At 45.4% G+C, this 20811-nt stretch overlaps 2 protein-coding genes across 2 annotated transcripts in view; one reads left to right on the forward strand and one right to left on the reverse strand.

Annotated features, from left to right (window-relative positions):
- The first annotated feature begins 306 nt into the window (after positions 1 to 306).
- On the forward strand, positions 307 to 2932 carry ISL2 (ISL LIM homeobox 2). Its single transcript, XM_086620485.1, has 6 exons — positions 307 to 364; positions 1367 to 1556; positions 1742 to 2004; positions 2134 to 2417; positions 2527 to 2697; positions 2816 to 2932. Exons 1-6 carry the CDS (start codon positions 307 to 309, stop codon positions 2930 to 2932), a joined length of 1083 nt encoding a protein of 360 aa, XP_086476611.1.
- Positions 2933 to 5406: 2474 nt separating this feature from the next.
- SCAPER (S-phase cyclin A associated protein in the ER) overlaps positions 5407 to 20811 on the reverse strand; it is a 159477-nt gene continuing 144072 nt past the window's right edge. Inside the window, exons 30-32 of the mRNA XM_086620331.1 lie at positions 10127 to 10318; positions 7407 to 7458; positions 5407 to 5781 (exon numbers count right to left, since the gene is read on the reverse strand). Of these exons, the coding sequence (XP_086476457.1) occupies positions 5687 to 5781; positions 7407 to 7458; positions 10127 to 10318 (339 nt within the window). The 3' untranslated portion in view covers positions 5407 to 5686. The remainder of the gene's footprint in view (positions 5782 to 7406; positions 7459 to 10126; positions 10319 to 20811) is intronic.

A 20811-nucleotide genomic window follows, 5' to 3' on the forward strand; every position in this document is an offset into this window, starting at 1 on the left:
GGGCTCCCGCGGGACGGCGCGGGGAGTCCGCGCCGCTCCGCGCCCCGCCGCGCGCCCATTGTTCACCACGGCCAATCCGCGGGCGGCCTTCCCGCGGCCGCCAATCGCCTCTGGGGGCCGCGCGGTGAGGTCAGCGCCGCCCCCCCCCCCCCCGCGGCCGGTGCGCGCTGACATCACGGCGCGGCCCGGCGGGGCGGGCCCGGGGGGGCGGGCGCGGCCCCCGCCCCGCGCGGCGCGGGTAGTGGTGGAGCGGCGGCGCCGCATCCCGCATCGCGCATCGCGGCCGGTGCGCAGGGGGCCGCCCGCATGGTGGACATCCTCCTCCCGCGGCCGCTCCCGGGCGCCATGGGGGAGCCCTCCAAGAGTAAGTGCGCGCAGCGCGGTGCTGGGCGGGCGGCCGCGGCGGGGCGACCGCGGGGAGCTGCGGGACGTTGCGGGGTCGGGCTCCGCGCCCGCCGCTGCCGTCGAGCGGGGCTGGCAGCCGCCGCGCCGCCCCGGACCCGCGGGCGCGGTGACAGCGCCGGGAAGGGCTGCGGCACCGCGTCGGGCGCGGGCGGCTGCGGGCTCTGCCCGCCGCATCTCCGGTGCCGCTATTTCCCTCCGCGCGCAGCGTCCCCCGGCCCCGCTGGCTCCGTTTCTTACCGAATGCCTGTCCTTTCGGCCGTCCGCGCTGCTGATCTCATTTCTTCCTGCTGTTTCCGTTTCTTTCTCTCCTTCCCTCTGCTTTTTCTTTCTTTATTTCTTTCCTTTCCTTTCCTCTTTCTCTGCCCGAGTTACCGTTTCTCTTTCTTTCTGTCTTTCGGTTTGTCTTTTCTTTTTTTTTTTTTAATTTCTCTTTCCGTTTCTATTTTTTATTTATCTTTCTGTTCTTCTGGTTTTGATTGGTTTTATTTCTCTTTCTGGCTCTTTGATTCTTTTTCTCTTACTGTTTTCGTTTGTCCATATTCCCGTTTTAACTGTCTCTTTCTGTTTTTTTCACTGGTTTTGTTTCTCTTTCTGTCATTCCGTTTTTATTTCTTCTTCTTTCTTTCAGTTTTTCCTTGGCTTTTGTTTTAATGTTTCTGTGTTTCTGCTTTATTTCTTTTTCCGAAATTCTACCGGTAAGTCTCTGTCTTTCTGCATCCATTTCCCTTTATCAAGTTCCTGTGGTTTTTTTTTTTTTAATTTCTGTCTCTATTTATTTCTCTCCTTTCGTGTTTCCATCCTTTCTTTCTGTGTTTCTGTCTTTATTTATCTTTATTCCTATCCTGGGGGAAAAAAAAAAAAAAAAAAGATAAGACTAAGAAAAAAGTGTTTTTCCCTAATTCCTGGCGCTTCTGCTCTTGCACGTCGCTGCCCCTGACCGTGCCCCGCTCGCTCCCGGCAGGGCGGCCGGGGCTGGCCCTGTGCGCGGGCTGCGGGGGCCGCATCCAGGACCCGTTCCTGCTGCGGGTGTCGCCGGACCTGGAGTGGCACGTCGCCTGCCTCAAGTGCGCCGAGTGCGGGCAGCCGCTGGACGAGACCTGCACGTGCTTCCTGCGCGACGGCAAGGCCTACTGCAAGCGGGACTACAGCAGGTGACCCCGAATGCGCCGGCGCTCGTTAAAACACCGCCCAAACCAGAACCCGAAAAAGCACGAAAGCCCCTTAGAACCCCCGAGATTCCCCCCGAACGAAAACGCGACTCTCGGCCGCTGCCTGCCGCCCGGAGCCGCCCCGACGGCGCGGCCGGGGGCCCTGACGGCGCGTCGCGTCCCCGCAGGCTCTTCGGCATCAAGTGCGCGCAGTGCCGGGCGGCCTTCAGCAGCAGCGACCTGGTGATGCGCGCCCGCGACCACGTCTACCACCTGGAGTGCTTCCGCTGCGCCGCCTGCGGCCGCCAGCTCCTGCCCGGCGACCAGTTCTGCCTGCGGGAGCGAGACCTGCTCTGCCGCGCCGACCACGGGCCGCCCCTCGACGGCGGCGCCGCCGCCCGCGGGCCGCGCAGCCCCGCGCTGCCGCCGCCCGCCGCCGCGCACCTCGCAGGTACCGGCTCCCCCCGGCTCGCCGCGGCGGCGGGGCCGCGGCTCGGGACGGGCGGCGGGGGGGGGGCGGGGGGGGCTGCGGCGGGCGGGCGGCGGCGCTGACGGTGCGCGCCTTCCCCGCCCGCCGCAGAGCCGGTGCCCGGACGGCCGCCCGCCCCGCGGCCGCCGGCGCACAAGGCGGCGGAGAAGACCACCCGCGTGCGGACGGTGCTGAACGAGAAGCAGCTGCACACGCTGCGGACCTGCTACGCCGCCAACCCGCGCCCCGACGCCCTGATGAAGGAGCAGCTGGTGGAGATGACGGGGCTCAGCCCCCGCGTCATCCGCGTCTGGTTCCAGAACAAGCGCTGCAAGGACAAGAAGAAGTCCATCCTCATGAAGCAGCTCCAGCAGCAGCAGCACAGCGACAAGACGGTGAGCGCCCGCCCGCCTCGCCGGGGAGGGAGGCGGGGGGGAGGTGGGGGGGGTGTCCCGGGTCGGCGGGCTCCGGCGACAGCCGCGCTGAAGCCCCGTGTGCCCGCAGAGCCTGCAGGGCCTCACCGGGACGCCGCTGGTGGCCGGCAGCCCCATCCGCCACGAGAGTGCTGTGCAGGGCAGCGCCGTGGAGGTGCAGACCTACCAGCCGCCCTGGAAGGCGCTCAGCGAGTTCGCCCTGCAGAGCGACCTGGAGCAGCCCGCCGCCTTCCAGCAGCTGGTGAGCCGCGCCGCTCCGCTCCGCGCCGGGCCGCCCCGTCGGGCCCGGGCGCTGCGGGAAGGGGACGGGGCGGGCTGGGACCGCGCTGGCTGGGCCCTCACCGCCGCTGCTCCCCCAGGTCTCCTTCTCCGAGTCCGGCTCCTTGGGCACCTCCTCCGGCAGCGACGTGACCTCGCTGTCCTCCCAGCTCCCCGACACCCCCAACAGCATGGTGCCCAGCCCGGCCGAGACGTGATGCGGCCCGGCCGCCCGCCGCCGCGGGACTTCCGCATGCCTGCGCTCCCTGCATGAGACACCCGGCCCCGGGCCGCTCCCAGAGCGCCGGACAAACGCCTTTGTTTTTTAATTATTCTTATTTAAAAACAAACAAAAAATATGTTACTGACGGCCAAAAAAGCACCGGGATCCTCGCTGCCTTCACCAGACCGGACAGACAGCCCCCGCTCTGGTTATTTCGTTGTTTTTTGTTTGGTTTGTTTTTTTTTTTTTTCCCTGCGGATTTCGATGTTTCTTTTCCCCAAAGAAATGCGGATTTCCCCGCTGGAGTCCGGCGCGGTGACAGGCTGCCTCGCCCGCCGCTTGCTCCGGAGGCGGCTTTTCTTCCCTTTTTGGACGGGAAAAGAAAGAAAAAAAAATTACAAAAACGGGAGAGACTCCCCCCGGCGTGCGCGTCTTTCCGCGGCCGCGGAGCCGGCCTGGTCCTCCCTCCGCGGAGCCACGCCGTCCTGCCTCATCTCACGCCGATGCCTCGCCCGGGCCACGGCGCCCGGCCCCGCACGATCGCTGGAAAAACGGGACACGAAAACGAGACTTTTTAACGGGAAAACCAGTACTAATAATGTTTAAGTTATCAATGGACGGAGGACGGATTGTTTGAGCCTTTAACGAACAAAAGTAAGTTATTGCTATTTATTGTCAGAGTCAGCGGTTGAATAGTGGGATTAAATATTTTGAACTTAATAAAAAAACAGAAAAAAAGGAAAGGAAAGGATTGAAACGAAAAAAAGGAGCGGGAAGGCGGAGGCGGGTGCCTCCGTGCGCAGAGCCGCGCTGCCGGTCGGGTCGGGTCGTGGAGCGGGTGGCGAACGGGGTTGGGGTGCGGGTCGGGGCGGGCGCAGCCCCGGCTTTGCCGGCACGACCTCCCCGCACCGCGCTAAGCGGCTTTCCCGACCGGGGCCGCTTATTTATAGCCGGGGAGGCGGAGCGCGGGTTTTCCTTTCGGAGCAGCCCCGGGGCCCGGCGCGGTCGTGCCCGCACCTGCCGCGGTGCGGGGCCGCCTCGCCCGCCCCCGGCCGAGCGGAATCGGCCGCGTGGGCTTCCCCGGGGCGGCGGCGAGGCGAGCCGTCCCTTCGCCGGTATTCATCCCCCCCGTCTAGACGCAGACGGCGACTCCTTATCTGCCTTTGGCATCACCTGAGAGCGCGGCGGGGGCTGCCCGGCCCGGCACGGCGGCCCCGGCTCCCGCTCCCTCCCCGTTACTCGGGCGGGAACGCGCCCAGGGCCGGCTCCTGGCGGGATCGCCGGCCCAGGCGGCCTTAAACCACGGCGAGCCGCCCCCGCGTCCCCCTCCCCGGGCAACCGGTTCCGCGCCGTCCGGGAGGCGGGGGGAGCTGGGCCCTACCCGAGCCCGCCAGGCTGCACGGGGCCGGGCAGCGCGCCGCCGGGCTGAGGACAGCTCCGCCGCCCGCGCAGGGCTGAGGGGGCGGGTGTGCGGCAGCCGGGCCCCCCGGGCGAGCCGCCCCGCGGTTGCCGTCGGGACGCACGGAGCACCGACGCAGCGCGGGCGGAAGAGACGAAGGGGCCGCCTCAGCCAGGGGCTCTGCTGCCGCCGCGGCGGGCGGCCTCGCCGGCCCGGGCGCAGGTGGAAAGGGAGGCTCCCGCCCCCCGGCCCCCCGCCCCCGCCGCGGGGCCCCGCAGTTACCTGGCTCCGGCCGCGTCGGGTTTCAGCTCCCCGCGCTCTCCCGGGCCTAGAGTGAAGGACGCTGTTCCCGTCACCGGGGAGCAGGGCCGCCCAGCCCGTCAAACCGCCTCCGCGGCGGCGGCCGGGCGACACGGGGCCCCGCGGAGCTCCCGCTCTCCTCGCCTCAGGCAGCGCGGCGGCCTCGCCGGGCGGGCCGGGATCGCCGCCGCCGGCTCCGGCCGCTGGGGCCGCCGAGGGGGGACGCGCATCGCGGCTGCGGTGAGGAGCCGAGCCCGCTCCCCGCCGCCCGGGATGGGCGCGGCGCCTTCCCGCAGGAAGCCCCGCTCCTGAGGCGTCTCGCGCCGGCCTCCTCACAGCCGCGGCCCGCGCGCGGGAAATGCATCTTGCGGGGACGCGCCGCCGCTCTCACCTTTTAACGCTGCTTCGCGGAACTCTCGCCGTTAACAGAACACGGCGAGGTTCAAACGAGCGTTATTGAAGTCTTATCGAAACGTTAAAAACGCGCGCGGTTTAGGAAAAAAGCCGTAGTACGTCACTTGTCCCAAATCACCAAAAAATTATAAGCGAACTCTCCTCAGAGCCAACTCTGACAAATTCTCGAGAGTTTCGATTAACTGGAAAGACATCCCAGGAGCCTTTCTTGTCGCTGTTTCTCTCCGCGCGCCTGGCGGGGCTGGCGGCGACTCGAACACACCAACGTTTGTAACCCAGAAGTCACGCTACAGACAGAATAAGTTACTTTATTACAAGATATATAGAACATTTTCTGTATCTGCAATCGTATTTCAGCAGTTCTGCAGTGCAAGTACCACCACAACAGAGGGTAGAAAATACCCAAACCGTGACAATAGTATATGTGAACGAAATAAACCCAAATTATCAAAATTACAAAACAGAACTTGAGAGTATCTACAGTACTTATGATATAAATAGTGCAAATTATGTATCTACAGCACAAGTCTTTTGGAGTATCAAAAACTTTTTGAAAGAGCCTTTTGAAGAAGGTAGTCAGTCAGCAGGAACTGGTCAGCATGACGATGTTAGGGACTTTAAAACCAAATACAACACTTATTTTTTCAAGAAGAACTGGCGAGCTTCTTCCCAGGACTGGCGGGGGAATCTGTTGGACAGCTCAAGATAATCTGGAGAACTGAAAAATTTTTCTGTTGGAGACAGAACATAAAATTACCAAGTTATCCTCTCTTAAGATAAGATGGCAATAAAACAAGAATAACGAACGTGCAGCCAATTTAGAGATATTTCAAGTAATTTACTCCCCTCCCCCTACCAAAAACTTCTCAGCTCAAGGGACGACACTTCTGTGGAGCTACAGACACAGAGGTTTGGCTTTAAAAACAGGGACACAGGGCTCTGCTGAGCAAAAGCTTACATTTTTAAGCTTTTGGATCAGGCGCTCTGCTTTACGCATCGGAACATGACACATCTTCACACGTTTTATGTTCTCGGACCCACTGGGGACCAGTTCAGCCTCATTCGAGTTCGGGCAGCCTCGATGGCACTCTCAGCTTAGTGGCTTCTTTTTCCACAAAGGGCTGCAAAGGAGTTTTTCTCCTTGATTCCCTCGAAGCTCCCAGCATGATTATAAAGGCAGCTTTTCCTCCTGCGAGTACTGCTGGTGATGTGAACGGGACTGCACACGCGTGCAGGCGCTTGCGGGGTCCGACCCCGCCAGCAGCGCGTTGCAGTGCAGCACTGAACAAGTTTTATTCCGGGCAGCGTTATTGTTCCCATTTGGTTTTTGGGGACACTGGCCTTCACATTCAAGAGATATAATGGATAAAAATAATCCTGCTTACACTATTATTAAGTCAGCTTTTTTTGCAACAAAAGAATGTTTAGAAATCACACTCACATGTCACCACATAGTCATCTTTGTTTAAAAGTTCACCGAGTCTGAATAGTGAAAATAAAAAGCAGTTTTCCACATGGATTTTAGATGTTTCTCAAGCAGATTCTCATGCAAACACAGTTCTGGCAAGTTTGTGCTGCAGACACTGCTTCAGATTAACAAGTATAATGTTGATGGTAAAATCTCCATAAATTTTCTATTTTATAATTGATTTTTAAACACAAATCTTAGGCTTTAGACCTAGACCTGCTCATCTTCTGCCAAACATTCAGGAAAACAGTGGTGGATTTCTGCTTGCTGCTAGAGAGAAATGACTGTCCGAGCGACGTACTTTATGCAAAATATGGGTGACTGAAGACTGGATTCCCATCAACGTTTGAATTTCAGATGCGTTTAACAAGTAATAGTGATCTCAGCTGAGAATGTTTCAAATGTTTAGCCTAAAGAGGTTAACTGCATTTTACACAATATTTACAATAACTGAGGGGAAAAAAAGGCAACTCTTCTGCAAACTAACAAACTTTATAGGAGAATTTCAGGACAGCATTTTACTTATTTTTGGCTCCCCGGGTGTACTGGCAGGGCTGTGTGGCTTCTGCAACGTAAAACTTTTGAAGGTAGCCTTTGTGACAACTAATTAAATATGTGCATGCACAGTATCACATTCCAAGACATGATACCACACAACATTTAATAAACAGCCTGAATTCCTGATGACGAGCAGCAGATTGGAAGACATGTATGTTTAAGTCAGAATGTGAAGTAGTGAGCCTCTCCCCAAAACACAAAATAATTTTGCAATTTACTGTATTTCTTTCACCGTGACGCAGATTCAAAAAATTTAAATCACAGTAAAATATAGTATCTACACATTTTGTTACCCAGCTGCTATTCTGTTACATTTCATTGGAGACATACCCCTCTGCTGAGATAACTGATTATCCATTTGGCCTGAACTCTGTGCAAAATCCTACAGGAGGGGAAAAAAAAAAAAAAAAAAAGGGCATCAGGTTTTCAGATCTCACACCTGAGGAATTAAAATAACATTTTTGACTCCTCACAGTCACTCAAAACTACTAATACTTTATGAAATCTATAAATTAACAAACTCTGTCTTGTTTGCTACATAAGAGAATACCGCCAACACTTACATTCTATAATACACGGTGGATTTTTATACCTCTATTTATACATTTAAAAAAAAAAATTAATACACAACAAAAAAACCAGGGTTTTAATATCTTCTTAGGAAATAGTTATTATAATGACTTTTAATTTAAGAGAACATTTACTATAGTTGTGCTCCTTTAAAACAAATGGTGTTTTAGATTTATGCTCCTGACTGCAAACACACTCTTTCAAAATTTCTGAATTATCCCAATTTCATCATCCGTGCTTCCCAGTGACCTGATCTCCTGCAAGTAAGTGAAGTTCTTCCACAGCCGTGATTAACTCTGGCCACCGCTGCAGGCAGCTGTGTAGCCAGCTGAGGTGGCAGTTAATCTAAGTGCTTGATGCGATGTGCGATCCCTGCTGCTATCGGGCGGGATGCTGCATCCTCCGGAGCCAGCAAGGACACCGACTTCACTCGGAACAACACAGGATTATGCCAGTCAGCTGCCCCAGTACAGAGAGGGCTTTTAGGATCCTATCTTTTGTTCGAGTATTCCCTGAGCAGAGATAGTGTTATTTGACATGAGATACAATTTAGCAAATCATGGATACTCCTAAAGATTTTTAATTACTTCAGCACATCTAGAAACAGAAGTAAAAAAAAAAAAAAAAAGGATGATGCAAACGTCAGATGACGGAAATAAATCTGCTGGTAGGGAGCTATAACGTGGGTCACTGTAAAATCCAGCCATCCTTTTCCTTTGGTTTACGCTGCACACATTTAACACACTGTATTTAAGTGTTATATTTGTACACACCACCAAACTTTTACGTAAACGGGACTTCTTTTTGCATTCCCTGGCACAGGAAGAATCTCATTTTCTAGTCACAGGGAAACATTTTACAGTCTTTCCCAAACCTTCCACGGAAGAAAATGAGAGATTTGCTCGACAAACAGAAGCGAGTTGAAATAAAAGTAGAGAGGCAAGTCTCTGCTGTGCGCGGGTATCTGAGCGCTCCTCGGTTCCTTTCGGAATTGCTCTCTACGCGTGCGTGTGGGCATGTGCAACATTTGGCATCAGCTTTTAAAATCGGTAAAATACTAACGTACCAGTGAGGTCAGCAAAGACATGACACTTGACAGTACAGAAGGATCTTCCATATTTTAATATAACGCCTTTTTTAAAAGCCTGCAAGAATCGTATGCGGACTTGGCATCTGAGATACACCTCTAATTGGAAATCAAATTAGTAACATTAACCTCTATAAGCATACCTAACGCTCTGCTGTAGCTACTGGGGATTGAAATGCCATTTTCCCTCATAGCACAGAAATCCAGGTAAATAAGCTTAATTACTCATGCAAGGAGCATTCTCCTCCACTCATGTTTTTTGGTTGAAAAAAACCCAACAAACTAAACTTGCTGCATAATATTATTTTTTTTGCCACTGCAACTTCTACACTGAAATCTGTAGTTTCACTATAAGAAAGTCGAAGTAAAAGATGAATTATAGCTTTGTATTTAACCAGAAGTTCATTAATATATGGCAAATTCTTTTAATACGAAATTCCAACCTTTTTTTTTTTTTAAACTCCTAGGCAATTATTTTAGTATTAAAAGGATAAAAAGTAGTTGCACTCAGAAGTTTGATATTACACTAAGACTTTTCGTAAATATTTAGTTCTTATGCTTTCTCTCACAAATCCGTGTAGCCTACCCTTGGACTAGCTGTAAAGCATAAGGAAAAAAAGAGTTCGACTAACATTTCTGTATCAACAACAGTTACTTTCGGGTGACTGATACAGAGTTACTAGACCCCTAAAAGCTATTATTTTTTAATAGTAGAGTGTTTACCAAAACTGCATTTATTAATAGGAAACAGTCACTACAATGTATGGAAAACATCAGGCATGCATAAAACCTGATACATAAAGCACAGCATATAAATTTAGACAAAGGGAACAAAAATGCTGTAAATCCTTACTCAAAACAGTATTCATAATGACCTCGGTGCCTTACTGTCAAAAATAAAGATTGCAAGATTAGACTGGTAACATATGTTTCGTGTATTTTCTGCATAAAATACATACACACTTCTGTTTAGTTCTCTCTGTAAATCTGTTGTCCACAGTATACAACTGTACATTTGAACGTAAACAGATCAATACACATATTTCAGACACGCTATATGTGTGGTAGTTTTTAAAAAATAAATATTTTAATCTTTGTCTTGTTGTAGCAGGATCTACATCAAGTCTTGCTTGCACATTCAGTAACTGTAATGAAAACAGGATTCTGCATGTGACAGTGAGACCCTGAACTACTCAGTAACCTTTTGGTGTTACAAGGATGCCTCAAGTACAGGCATAATCTGTGGTTTGAAGAGAACTGCAGAGAATCTTAAAGTACTTCAACGCTGTTTACTTGTTTTACTTCAGTCAAATGATTTCCATGTACACAGCAAAAGCGAGAAAAGCTGTCGCAGTTACCCTGCACCCCGCCGTCACGTTACTGCAATAGCTACCTGAATGAACGTGGCCAGCAAAACGCAACTCATCTCCTGCTCCAGGATGATCTTGTTCTGAGGGTTATTGTAACAAGCAGCTATTAGCGAAGGGAAGAGCACTTTGATTAAACGAGGATCACTGAAATACTGGAAAGGCAACTGGCATAGTTTTTGCAGCACCGTGGGGTGACGGCCAGATTGTACAATGACCTGAAAATACAAACGTAACAAAATTAAAACACGTGATCTATCTGTTCTTCTCTTCCTGTAAACCACCAAGGGTGTTGAAGTCATGCTAAAAAAATGAGCATGGCTGAGGAGCAAATGCTAAAAATAAAGCCTGAAACATTTAGTCCCAATAACTTCCGTTTTAGCGTGCAAGTATTATTTTCACTGGAGAGGAACACCAAGAATGTAAGGTTGTGAAACTTCTTTTTCCTGTATCACCCAAAAAGACAGTAAGTAAATGACAAGTGGATTAATCTGAAGATTACAATAAAATGATCATATAATACCTTCCTTCAAAGACAAAAGAATTATAGCAACGAGACTACTGTAAGTTAGAGCGACGAAACAAAAAAAAAAAACCAACCTCTGCCATTTAAACACAGTAAGTATGTCTTTGAGGGGAAAAAAAAAAATCAAGAAAGATCACCAGGACTGTAAAAACCCACCCAAAGCTCGATCACCCTTCACTAGAGTGCTCTCTGGCAATCAGAAAGGACTCTGTTTCATGGTAGATGTCTGCCACGCATTCTCAGGCACCAAAAAGAAAAGGTGATTGTAAGCTGCACAGCAAGGAGTTTCAGTAAGTAGAGACTCAGAAAGATCCTCCCATCTGTATTTCTTATCTCAGTTTCTATCAGTGCCATTGACTCTAAAAGGAGAATTGTTTAGATAAATGGGACTGTTGTCATGAAGCAGGCTAAGTTTACAACTGTGTACATCTGAAGAAATAAGGCGATGCTGTTACTGGTCTCCTGCAAAGGAACCTTTCCAATTTACTTGATATTCTTATAAAGTCTTTGTGATAAACTGAAAAATGCCAAAATCGGATCTGTTCCAAGTAACCTTGATTAGACAATTATAATATGAAAGAGCTGTTTGACCCAAAGTTGGCTTTTCAGCATAGGAGGAAGCTCCTATAAGGTTAGAACACTGTAAAACTTAAGGTCACGACTGTAAATTGTACTTGGAAAAACACAATTTTACAGGTACACACCCAGACAAGTCTGCATTCAAATTAAAACCAGAAGGACAGAAAGAAGCAGTTGAGACCACAGGAACATAAATTACAGGGATTTACAAGTTTTCAAAGCACTTTTAACAATACCTTCAGAGCACACTCTCAGTTGATAATGCAGTTCAGTTTAAAAACAAGATCAACAAAGTAATAGTTTGCATTTTTTTTCAGTTTAACAGCCAAAAAGACATTGAAAACCTTTCAAAATACTGGTAGAAAAGTCTTAATGCCCTTAAAGACAGGAGGAATTTTTAAAAGACAGCCAAATACATGACAGCTAAGAATACATTCAGACACTGTTTTGAGGGAAGCATTACGGAAGCATTCGGATGATTCTAAACTTAACTATCAGCTACCACTCCGTAAGCAAGAGGGTGCCTTTCGAGTTTGTGATTACTGTTTGAATATTAAATTAACTGGAGTGGCTATTACATAAATCTGTGTTTTCCATGGTAAATTCTACAATCAGAAAAGTACTCAAAATCAATTGTAACTGTACTACAATAACTACAATTGGTATTTCTGATCCAGGACATGACAACAGAACTCTTGATTTCTTTTTAATGGCTACTGTACACTTGATGATCAGGCAGAGGAAAAGAAGTTTTGGGGATTTTTCATTTTTCATTTCACACTTCACTGCCTTTACCTGTTCTAAAAATGCCATGGATAATTAGTAAAGTCTTGCCAAACTAACAGTGTAGATACCCAAACAGCTTTCATGGAATTATTATTTCATTATCTTTTTCTTTTCAACATTTTTATTAATACAGTGTTATCAACATCAAAGATAGGAAGGTATATAAAAGTGCTGCTGATTGTTTTAATCTGTACTTATCACATATGGAATCAATTTAATGATTTCAGCTCATTGTACTAATGCAGTTACTAAACCTGATACACTGTATTATGTACACTGAAAAAGAAAATCATGAGTCATCCCTTACTGGAAAAAAACCCAAAGAAATAAACCTCTCGCAGAGAACATATTCCTTGTTTCACTGTCAACTGGTGGAGAAAGCGAAGTCCAGCACTTGACTTAGCAGATGAACAACAAAGGAAAACTAAAACCTTGCCTATAACTTCTTTACAGTGGAAGAAGTCTTCTCTTGCCTTTTTTTTTAATTTGGTGTTTTGTTTTGGTTTTTTTTAAACAGTCACTTAGCTGAATGATTCCAGTTTTGCAGCCCTGAAATACTCATACACAAAATGCTCTAACACGAGATACTAACTCCTTACTGAAATCCAGCCCAGAAAGCTTGCTCTTCCTCCTGCCACGTACTGTAATCCAGACACATTTACCTAGAATTTTAGCTTTCTCTTCGCCTTCTCTCCAGCCTGAAAGTCATATATGCCTGTCAAATGTAACAAGATCCTAATTAAATCACTGCCATTTCTGTACAGTCAAGCACTTAAGCACCTGCTTAACTTCAGATATGCACCCAGGTTCCATTAATATTTGCTTGTGGTTTGCTTTTTCTGAATTGAGACCTATCAAATTAGTGCAAACGACATTTATTTTTATTTTTTATCCAGAGCAGGCAACTCAAAGCATTAATGCTTTCTATGTGAAACACTGGCACAGGTTGCCCAGAGAAACTGTGGCTGCCCCATCCCTGGAAGTGTTCAAGGCCAGGTTGGATGAGGCTTTGAGCAACCTGGTCTAGTGGAAGGTGTCCACTAGAGGCTGGAGCATCTTAAATCCCTTACTGTGCTAAACTGAAGCAACATCTACACCATACAAGCCAACAGTTAGCACGGCTGCACAATATATGTATTACTGCGTTATTGTTTACTTTCAACCTTTGGTAAATTCACCTTTAAGAATACAACTTTCCCTGCCTGGTGTCTGTCTGAATTTCCAGCTTTCCTATAGCACTTAACGCTGCGCCTCCTGAATCCACACTAGCTGACTGTCCAGCATGAGGACTCGTGTGATGATCTGTGAAAACTTCTTACTGAGCAACACCTTTCAAGGTTGCCTATTAGTTATCTTCTGTCACTCCCACCAGTTTATAGCCTTCTGCAGGTCCTGCTACTTTGCTTAATCTCCAATAGCCAGAGGGTCAGGCACTCTCTTCTGCCCTACCAGGCAATCCATGCTCCCGTATGACTCTTTGGAAAGCGCACTCTGCCAGTGCAATAACCCTCCTGATCCACTGTATTGGTATTTCTGAAGTTTATTTCTCAGGAAAGCATGATTCATGATTACTAACGTCTAGAGATGGAATCAATTTTTTCCTCAAGTTTACTTGGGCCAATATTCACGATATAGTATATTGCTGGGCCGTTTGCTGCAATTCTTCTAGCTGTGAAAGTCTGGAGCAGTATAAAAGTCAGTCTTTCAAAACAGACTACAATGACAAAAGCCAGCAATATGCCACACAGCACTTGAGCCATAAAAAAGGACAATCAATCAAAAAAATTAAAAGCTCCTCGTGGTATGGAACAGTAATAAAGTTGTGAGGGGAACTCATCATTTTGCTGGGAGATAAGGCTTTCCCTGTCACTTAGGTAGGGCATCTGGCTACAGACCTGAGGTGACTGCTGGAAGAACATTTCATCCTGGGTTCTGCAGTTCCTCCTTGTATTCCCACCAGGATAGCTCCAGCAGCCTTCCTCTCCTGCTGCTGCATCCTGGCACCTAGCAAAGCAGATCTTCCCAGGACTGAAGGCCTTTGCTAGGGAACTAACAAACCATATGGACCCAAGTAACTTCGGTACGATTTTCCTCTGGGCAGCAAAGGGAATGTGACAGCTCACGTAATTTTTCTGTGACGCTCCATGGGGCCAAAAATAACTTTCTGATGATCCTGCAGGAATGAGAATCATAAAAGCTCAACTCCTTTCCTTGCTTGCAAGGGCAGGGAGAAAACCACTGGCATACACGGGGCAACCTTCATACAAGAACTAGCAAGGGAAAGATGTTTTGGCGAACACCTCCTAATTCTATTGACAGACTGTTGATACACATATTTGTCTTTCACTTAATCTTTCCCTATATTCCTTTTATCATGAATGAACACTACAATTATTTCTAAATGCATACATATGAATTTTTGTCAAATAAAATCTTCATAACTAATAGGATCCAGATCTTTTGAATGATACAGCAATGATACAGAATGTATCGCAGTTAAATGTCAAATCAGAAGTAAAATCTTACCAAGTCAATGGTTAATTTTATAAGAAAACTACAGTATGAAACCTCTAGTGTTTGAAATTGTATCTTCATAATCAGGTAACTGAGTTTATAAGAATGTTTTAAGTAATAAACAGGATTTTCATTGAGAAAATGAAAATGTCAGCCGGAAAACTGAAGAATGACTGTATGTAAAATATTGAATATTAGCCAAATTGAAGTGAACTGATAATCCACATATTTGTATCATTCATATATCCATATGTCCTAATTAGACATGTAATGTAGATGCACGCTACTAATTTTTCAGGAACGAGTAGTTCAATCAAATTGCCTTGTGAAGATTTACCTTTTTTTAACTATGGAGTAGCATTTTTGGTGACAATCTAAATTTCTGTTTCCCAGTTGTAATTGCACACGTTTTACATATCTCAAGCATTTTAAAAAGAGAAAATAATTGAATTTAAAACTTTGCCTGCAACCTTCCAGAGATTTAAAGATTATGATCACAGACTGGTTTTCAACGGTACTATGCATGTATGTTAAATATTTTCAGATATTTTATTGCAAATAACAACAAAAAAAAGGTTCAGTCTCAGACCATGAACTTTTTCCACTTCTTGTGTACTACGCAAGGTTAGTTCAGGATTACTGCAGAGTGGAAGTGCTGATTTTTAGAGCAATATTTAGTCTAGTTCTACTGATGGATTTGGGTTTTCTTGCTTCACTTGGACATCTGCAGCTCTGGAAAGACATTATTCATGTCAGTTATTTCTGTCCATACATACCATAAAAACACTGGAATTATCTTTCAAAGAGGCTAATTAATTTTCTGGTCAGGAAGAATAGAAAGCCAGCAGAAAGCTTTTCGTCTGTGCGAAGGCAAAACAAAGAACTGAGAAGTGAGTACTCAACTGATTCAGAAAGGCAAATTCTCAATGAACTAAACTGTGCTAGACCAGAGAATCAAAACATTATGAATCAATTATTACTGTTTACCGAAGATTATCCATACATTTAGAAAGCTACAAGACATTCATCATATGTCCAAAATGATAATAATATTCACTATTCTATTCAATTAATCCATTGTTCCAGGGTCCTTTAAGTCCAGGGCTGGGGGACACAGTCAGCGCTGGCCCTTGGAGACCCACAGGGTATACCCTGAGGCCCTCAGCCCCGCGCTAACTCAGGAACATGGACGTATACTTCCACCATTTTTGTTTCATTTTTGGGAGACTTGCTGAAGACTTTTCACAAACACAACTGGAAGACACGATTTAAGTGTTGCCAGATAGAAACACTGTGCGTGGGTACTTTTCATAGCAGATCCACATGACAAATAACAGAAAAGCTCACAGCAGCCTCGATACTCTTCCACATCTCTCTCAGTAGCCACTTGGTTACTCTGCCTGCCAGCTCACATTGCCTTCCAGAAATCAACTACACAAAAAAGATTTGAAACATGAGTGTCTTTAATTGTTAACTTGATAATATTGTTTGCTTATTATTTCTATTTCTATTCTATTCTATTAGGTCATGGTTTATGCTGTTAAAATACGCAACACAGAAATGCAGAAACTTTGAGAGCAAACTGCATTGCTGGCACTGCTAGGGCGCAGCCACCATAAATTAGACCTGTGGTGGTACGGGGATGTCCAACTGAGAAGGTAGAGACAATGTCCAGCAACGCTCAGCTGCCATCTGAGCACCTGGAACTGCACACATGCTGCCAGGTCTCCCGCTAGCAGAGGGACGCTTGCTTGGCAACACTGTGCCAGGAAGATAATGTGACTTATGGGTGCTTTCTGTAGCCTATCAGTTTCTTTCATCCACAGAATAAATGAAAAATTGCTTCTTGATGCTTTAAGATAGCAGACAAAGGAGAAAGACTGCCAAGGAGAGAACTGAAATCTGTAGCCACAAAAAACCCGAATGTCAAGACTGGAACAAAACCTTGCAAGTCATTTAAGTGCACCACTCTCGCGTGACTAACTCCGCACAACAGTGTTGTGTTCTTTGTACTCTACAGCCAGGCTGGTGTTTTTTTAGGAATTTTGACCAAGCATCAGAAGTTGCAGCTCTTTCATCAAACAAAAGGTGAGACAAAATTATACTAATATGAAGTGGATACAGGAAAATGGAGCTGAACCTTAACTTTGTGAAGATAAAACTTCCTGAAGCGAAACCTTCCTCAGCTCTTGGAGAGGAAAAAACTGCTAATGAAATGGTGTATTCCATAGATACTTAGAAAAAAATACAGTCATTATCACTGTGAGCTGAATTAACTTTCTAGAAAAACATCCTTTTCAATAGAATTTCCTTTTCTTTTTATGAAACGAAGCATTAAAATGTGCTATTCTACTTGACTGTCCTCTTCTGCTATAACGTATTTCATGTTCAGATGCAATTTTCTTAGAATGACTCAGACTAAAAAGCTAACGGTTCTCTAAGGGGCACTCCTTGCCTTTTCCACTATGTCGTCTGACCTACAGTTCCAAAACTGAATATGGCCATTATAAACATTTGGATCTTAAAATTGTACTGTTGGTACGGAAGCATTAATGTTTCTTTTCTATTTATTTGTCATTTATATAAACGTCAATTCTAATTCGTATAACAACTAATAACTTAATTGAACTGGAACTGTGCATCTGATCTCTGTAACTACACTGTTCCATCAAACAGTTAAAGCTTTTTGTTTGATGTCAGGTTATTTATAACTTTGTAAAAGAAATAAGTCTTTATATTAGTAGTCCAGAGTTTCTCTTCAAAGTTAGATCTGCATTATTTCTTTGCTTCTATATAAACAGATCTCATACTGCTAGTATTTAATCAGCAGAATATGTCACCACTTAGGCTCTTCTTCTGTTTTAAGGTCAAGCTCTCTTCTTTCCATTTTGCAAACTCCACTACTGGCAAGACTCTGAGCAAAGAATGTTCTAAATTCCCCCTAACGTTTATCAGGAATCAGAGCACCACTTCCACGCAAAAACAATGTTCCAGAATGCTACAATCAAATTAAAAAAAAAATAATTTGGTCTATTTTAAAAATTTCAGTGTTTATTTTCTTAACATCACACACAAGCTTTCAGAGAGAAGGTAACACAGTTCAGAAATAACATTAGTCTTCCTATAAACCACACTACAAGCACTGGCCTTTTAGAGCTAGCTCTATGGTTTAAGCACACAGATTCAGTGGTGCTCTGTGTATACATAACGAAAAAAAAAAAAAATCTGAGCAGTTTTTGTGTAATCACCCTAAGCCATTTGAGCATTTAGGATAGGACAATGGCAAATACATGCACAGTGATGCAGTAAAGATGTAAAAATGTTTATCAAAAGTTATGCTAGTGGGAAATCTAGATAAAGAAGTTCTTTATACAAAGCTCTTGAAAAAATGTCACCAAAATGAAAACTAACAAGTTGCCTTAGTTATAAGACAACAAATGAAGCATATATAAATTAAACTCAGTAATAAATGAATAACATTAAACAGATATTCTAAAAGATAAGCTCCATTACAATGTGATGAAAGGAGAATGGAAACAATTCTAACATGCATTGAGGCTATTTGTGAATTTAACAATGCCCAGGCTACAGGGTAAAATAGTAATCTAATGCCTGAACTGGAAAAGGTATTAAGGAAAAGCCTGACTTTAAAAATTATAGCATTTTAGCATTTAACATATTAACATAAAAATAAATGTTTCAACATGTGAGGTCGCTCTCATGCTTGATGTTAATCAAATACTTAAGTACCTTGTTAAATTGAAGGTATCGTTGCTTTCTTGAAAATGGTAAGCTTCACGGTTTCCAAAATAACATAACGGAAGATTTACATGTTTAAGTGTTAGCCTAATAATTTTTAATCAGAGGACAGTATTATTATACATCAAAAGTATTGAGAAATACATATATTCTGTAAACTCAAATAAAAAAACCCATCATGCCATGTCTCAAATCCTTAGGTATTATTCTGAACACCAAAATGATTAGAATTAGCCCTGGTAGCCCTGCACTATTTTTTAAGAATTATTTTCCCACTTAGATAACATCTTCAGCTTTGATGAGGTACCACTTGTGAATTTAAACTGCTGCTTTGGATGTGCTTCTCTACACATTTACACGGATGAAACTCAATTGATGCAAATGAAGAATTCTTGATTTAAAGGCTAGAGAATAAACAGGACCTTAGTCAACAGAAACAGACTATTTATTGGCAGAGGCTTCTGCCATCATCCTTGAAAACGTAGCTAGTTTGGGTCAAAATTCCCCAGAAGGTGTGAATAATTAAAATATTACAGTCTAAAATATACAGAATCTTTTTGAGTCTCTCAGAGCATTTTCTCTCTTCAAAAGCCAGCATCTTCTCACACTCACAAGTAAGCTATACAGCCTTAGAATTTTTATTACTAGTACATTTTGTCTTCCAGCTTCCACAATCAATGTAAAGGGTTTGCGAAAATATCTGATCATTAACTAAAAAGGCTGTGAAACATTGAGCCGTTGGACATGGTACAGAGCTGGCTGAGGAAAAGCTTCAAACAGAGAGCAAGAAAATGTGCTTTTCTGCCATGACAACGTGTTACGATTCCCCCATTACTAAGGGGAGAGGAAGACGAACAAGATTTTCCATAGTACTCACTCTGCAAGATTTAATGCATTTTGTTTTTTCTTTAGGTTTCAGTATCACTTCAATCAAGTGTGACTTGAGCTGAACATGATGAAATGGGCTTTTGGGAGACTTCTTTGAGCCTCTTGCAGGCCTCCCAGCCTTAGAGCAGCATCCAAGCGCTCAGAACAACTGTCAGCTGCCCGAGCCCAAAGCTGTGAACACAGAGCAGGCTGGCGTCCTCTCCGCATGGGGCCAGCGACGCCGGGGACAGTCACTGCGGCTCTGCAGAGACTTGGAAAACTTATAGTTTATGGGAGAAGTACAGGGAGTTCCCTCACACATGAGGCGAGACAGACAATAGCTCACAAGGCCTGATTAAATATTTGCAGGCTTTAGACTTTGTTTTAAATTTCTGTGTGAAATTTCATTCTCACGAAAAGGAGAGACCGACAGGCTGGGTGGGAACAAGGCAGAGCAGAACGAGGCAGACGTTGCACAAGCCTCTGCGTCCATCTCCGCCAACGGATCTCCACCAGCCAAACCCATAATGTTCCAGGCCCAGGTCTTAGCTGAGAAGAAACTGCTTATTAAGCAGGATTATGCCAAACTCTGCGGTGTTTTTTCGATGTGGACAAAGGTCCACTGGGGACTAAGCTGAGACCACCAAACTCCTTTTATTCCTGACCCAGGAACAAGATTAGAACGTCGCTCTCCGGAGGCGGCAAGAGCAGACTGCTCTCTCTCTTCATCTCTAAGCTTTAGTTATGGACTGTATTTTAAGGTTGTTGAAAGTACTGGCTTTTATGACATCGAGAGCTAAGTTTACTCTTTTGTGTTTACAGTTCTAGAATAAGACAATAAGATAAACCCAAGTGCATCCATTTAGCATATTAATTCCTATAAACTCTCTCTTCCCGTCCTACAGGAATCAGCCGGCCATCATGAACTGAAACATAATACACCTGATCTCATGTTAAGTCTTTGCTCATATTAAATTACTTTCCCTACATCCTCTCAAAAAAAAAAATTATGGGATGCATTTTGCAATGTTAGAAAAATACAATTAAAATGTGATGCATGAAATATGCAGTCTCACACGCTTGTGCCCTATTTTATTTGCTTTGTCATAGATCATTCTTTAAAATGTTCATCGGTAAGCTCAAATAACAACAAAGGTGTCTGACAAATTACCTAAGAGGCATCCCCACTTTCCACTGCCTGCCTAGATAGGAATGCCATCTTTTGTGAAGATACTGCTTCACTTAAATGAATTTATGTGGTCTGAGTATATAAGGCTGATAAAGAAAATGCACACATTACGAGTCTGTTTTGATTTACTTCATTTTAAGTTGGCGAGTTTAATCCTTAGGGGATTTTCTGTTCACAAGCTGAAGTGCTCCTAAATGGTAGTCAAGTCTACAACTTCACATGAATCACTCACTTGCCCAAAGCAGTTATTCCACAAAATTTACCAGGCATATTTTTTGTTCAAACCTATAAAGCTTTGAAAGGTTGTGGGTTTTTTGATTTGTTTCTTAAAAGTTTAAAGAACTAAACCTGCAACCTCAACATGAAATCCATACTTCTAAAAAGAAACTAGCAAAATCAGAATTAATTAATTTCAGATACTATTTACTTACACTAACTATACAGTAACTACCAATTCCTGCATCTTTACTCTTGCTTGCATTTTCAAAATC

This window comes from Tauraco erythrolophus, chromosome 14, assembly GCF_009769465.1.
Source record: "Tauraco erythrolophus isolate bTauEry1 chromosome 14, bTauEry1.pri, whole genome shotgun sequence".
Lineage (NCBI taxonomy): Eukaryota > Metazoa > Chordata > Aves > Musophagiformes > Musophagidae > Tauraco > Tauraco erythrolophus.

Coding starts and splice junctions, on each gene's coding strand:
- ISL2 (XM_086620485.1), top strand. CDS start 307: ATGGTGGACATCCTCCTCCCGCGGCCGCTCCCGGGCGCCATGGGGGAG. Junction 2,418..2,526: donor AGCAGCACAGCGACAAGACG/GTGAGCGCCCGC, acceptor GTGTGCCCGCAG/AGCCTGCAGGGCCTCACCGG. Junction 2,698..2,815: donor CCGCCGCCTTCCAGCAGCTG/GTGAGCCGCGCC, acceptor CTGCTCCCCCAG/GTCTCCTTCTCCGAGTCCGG.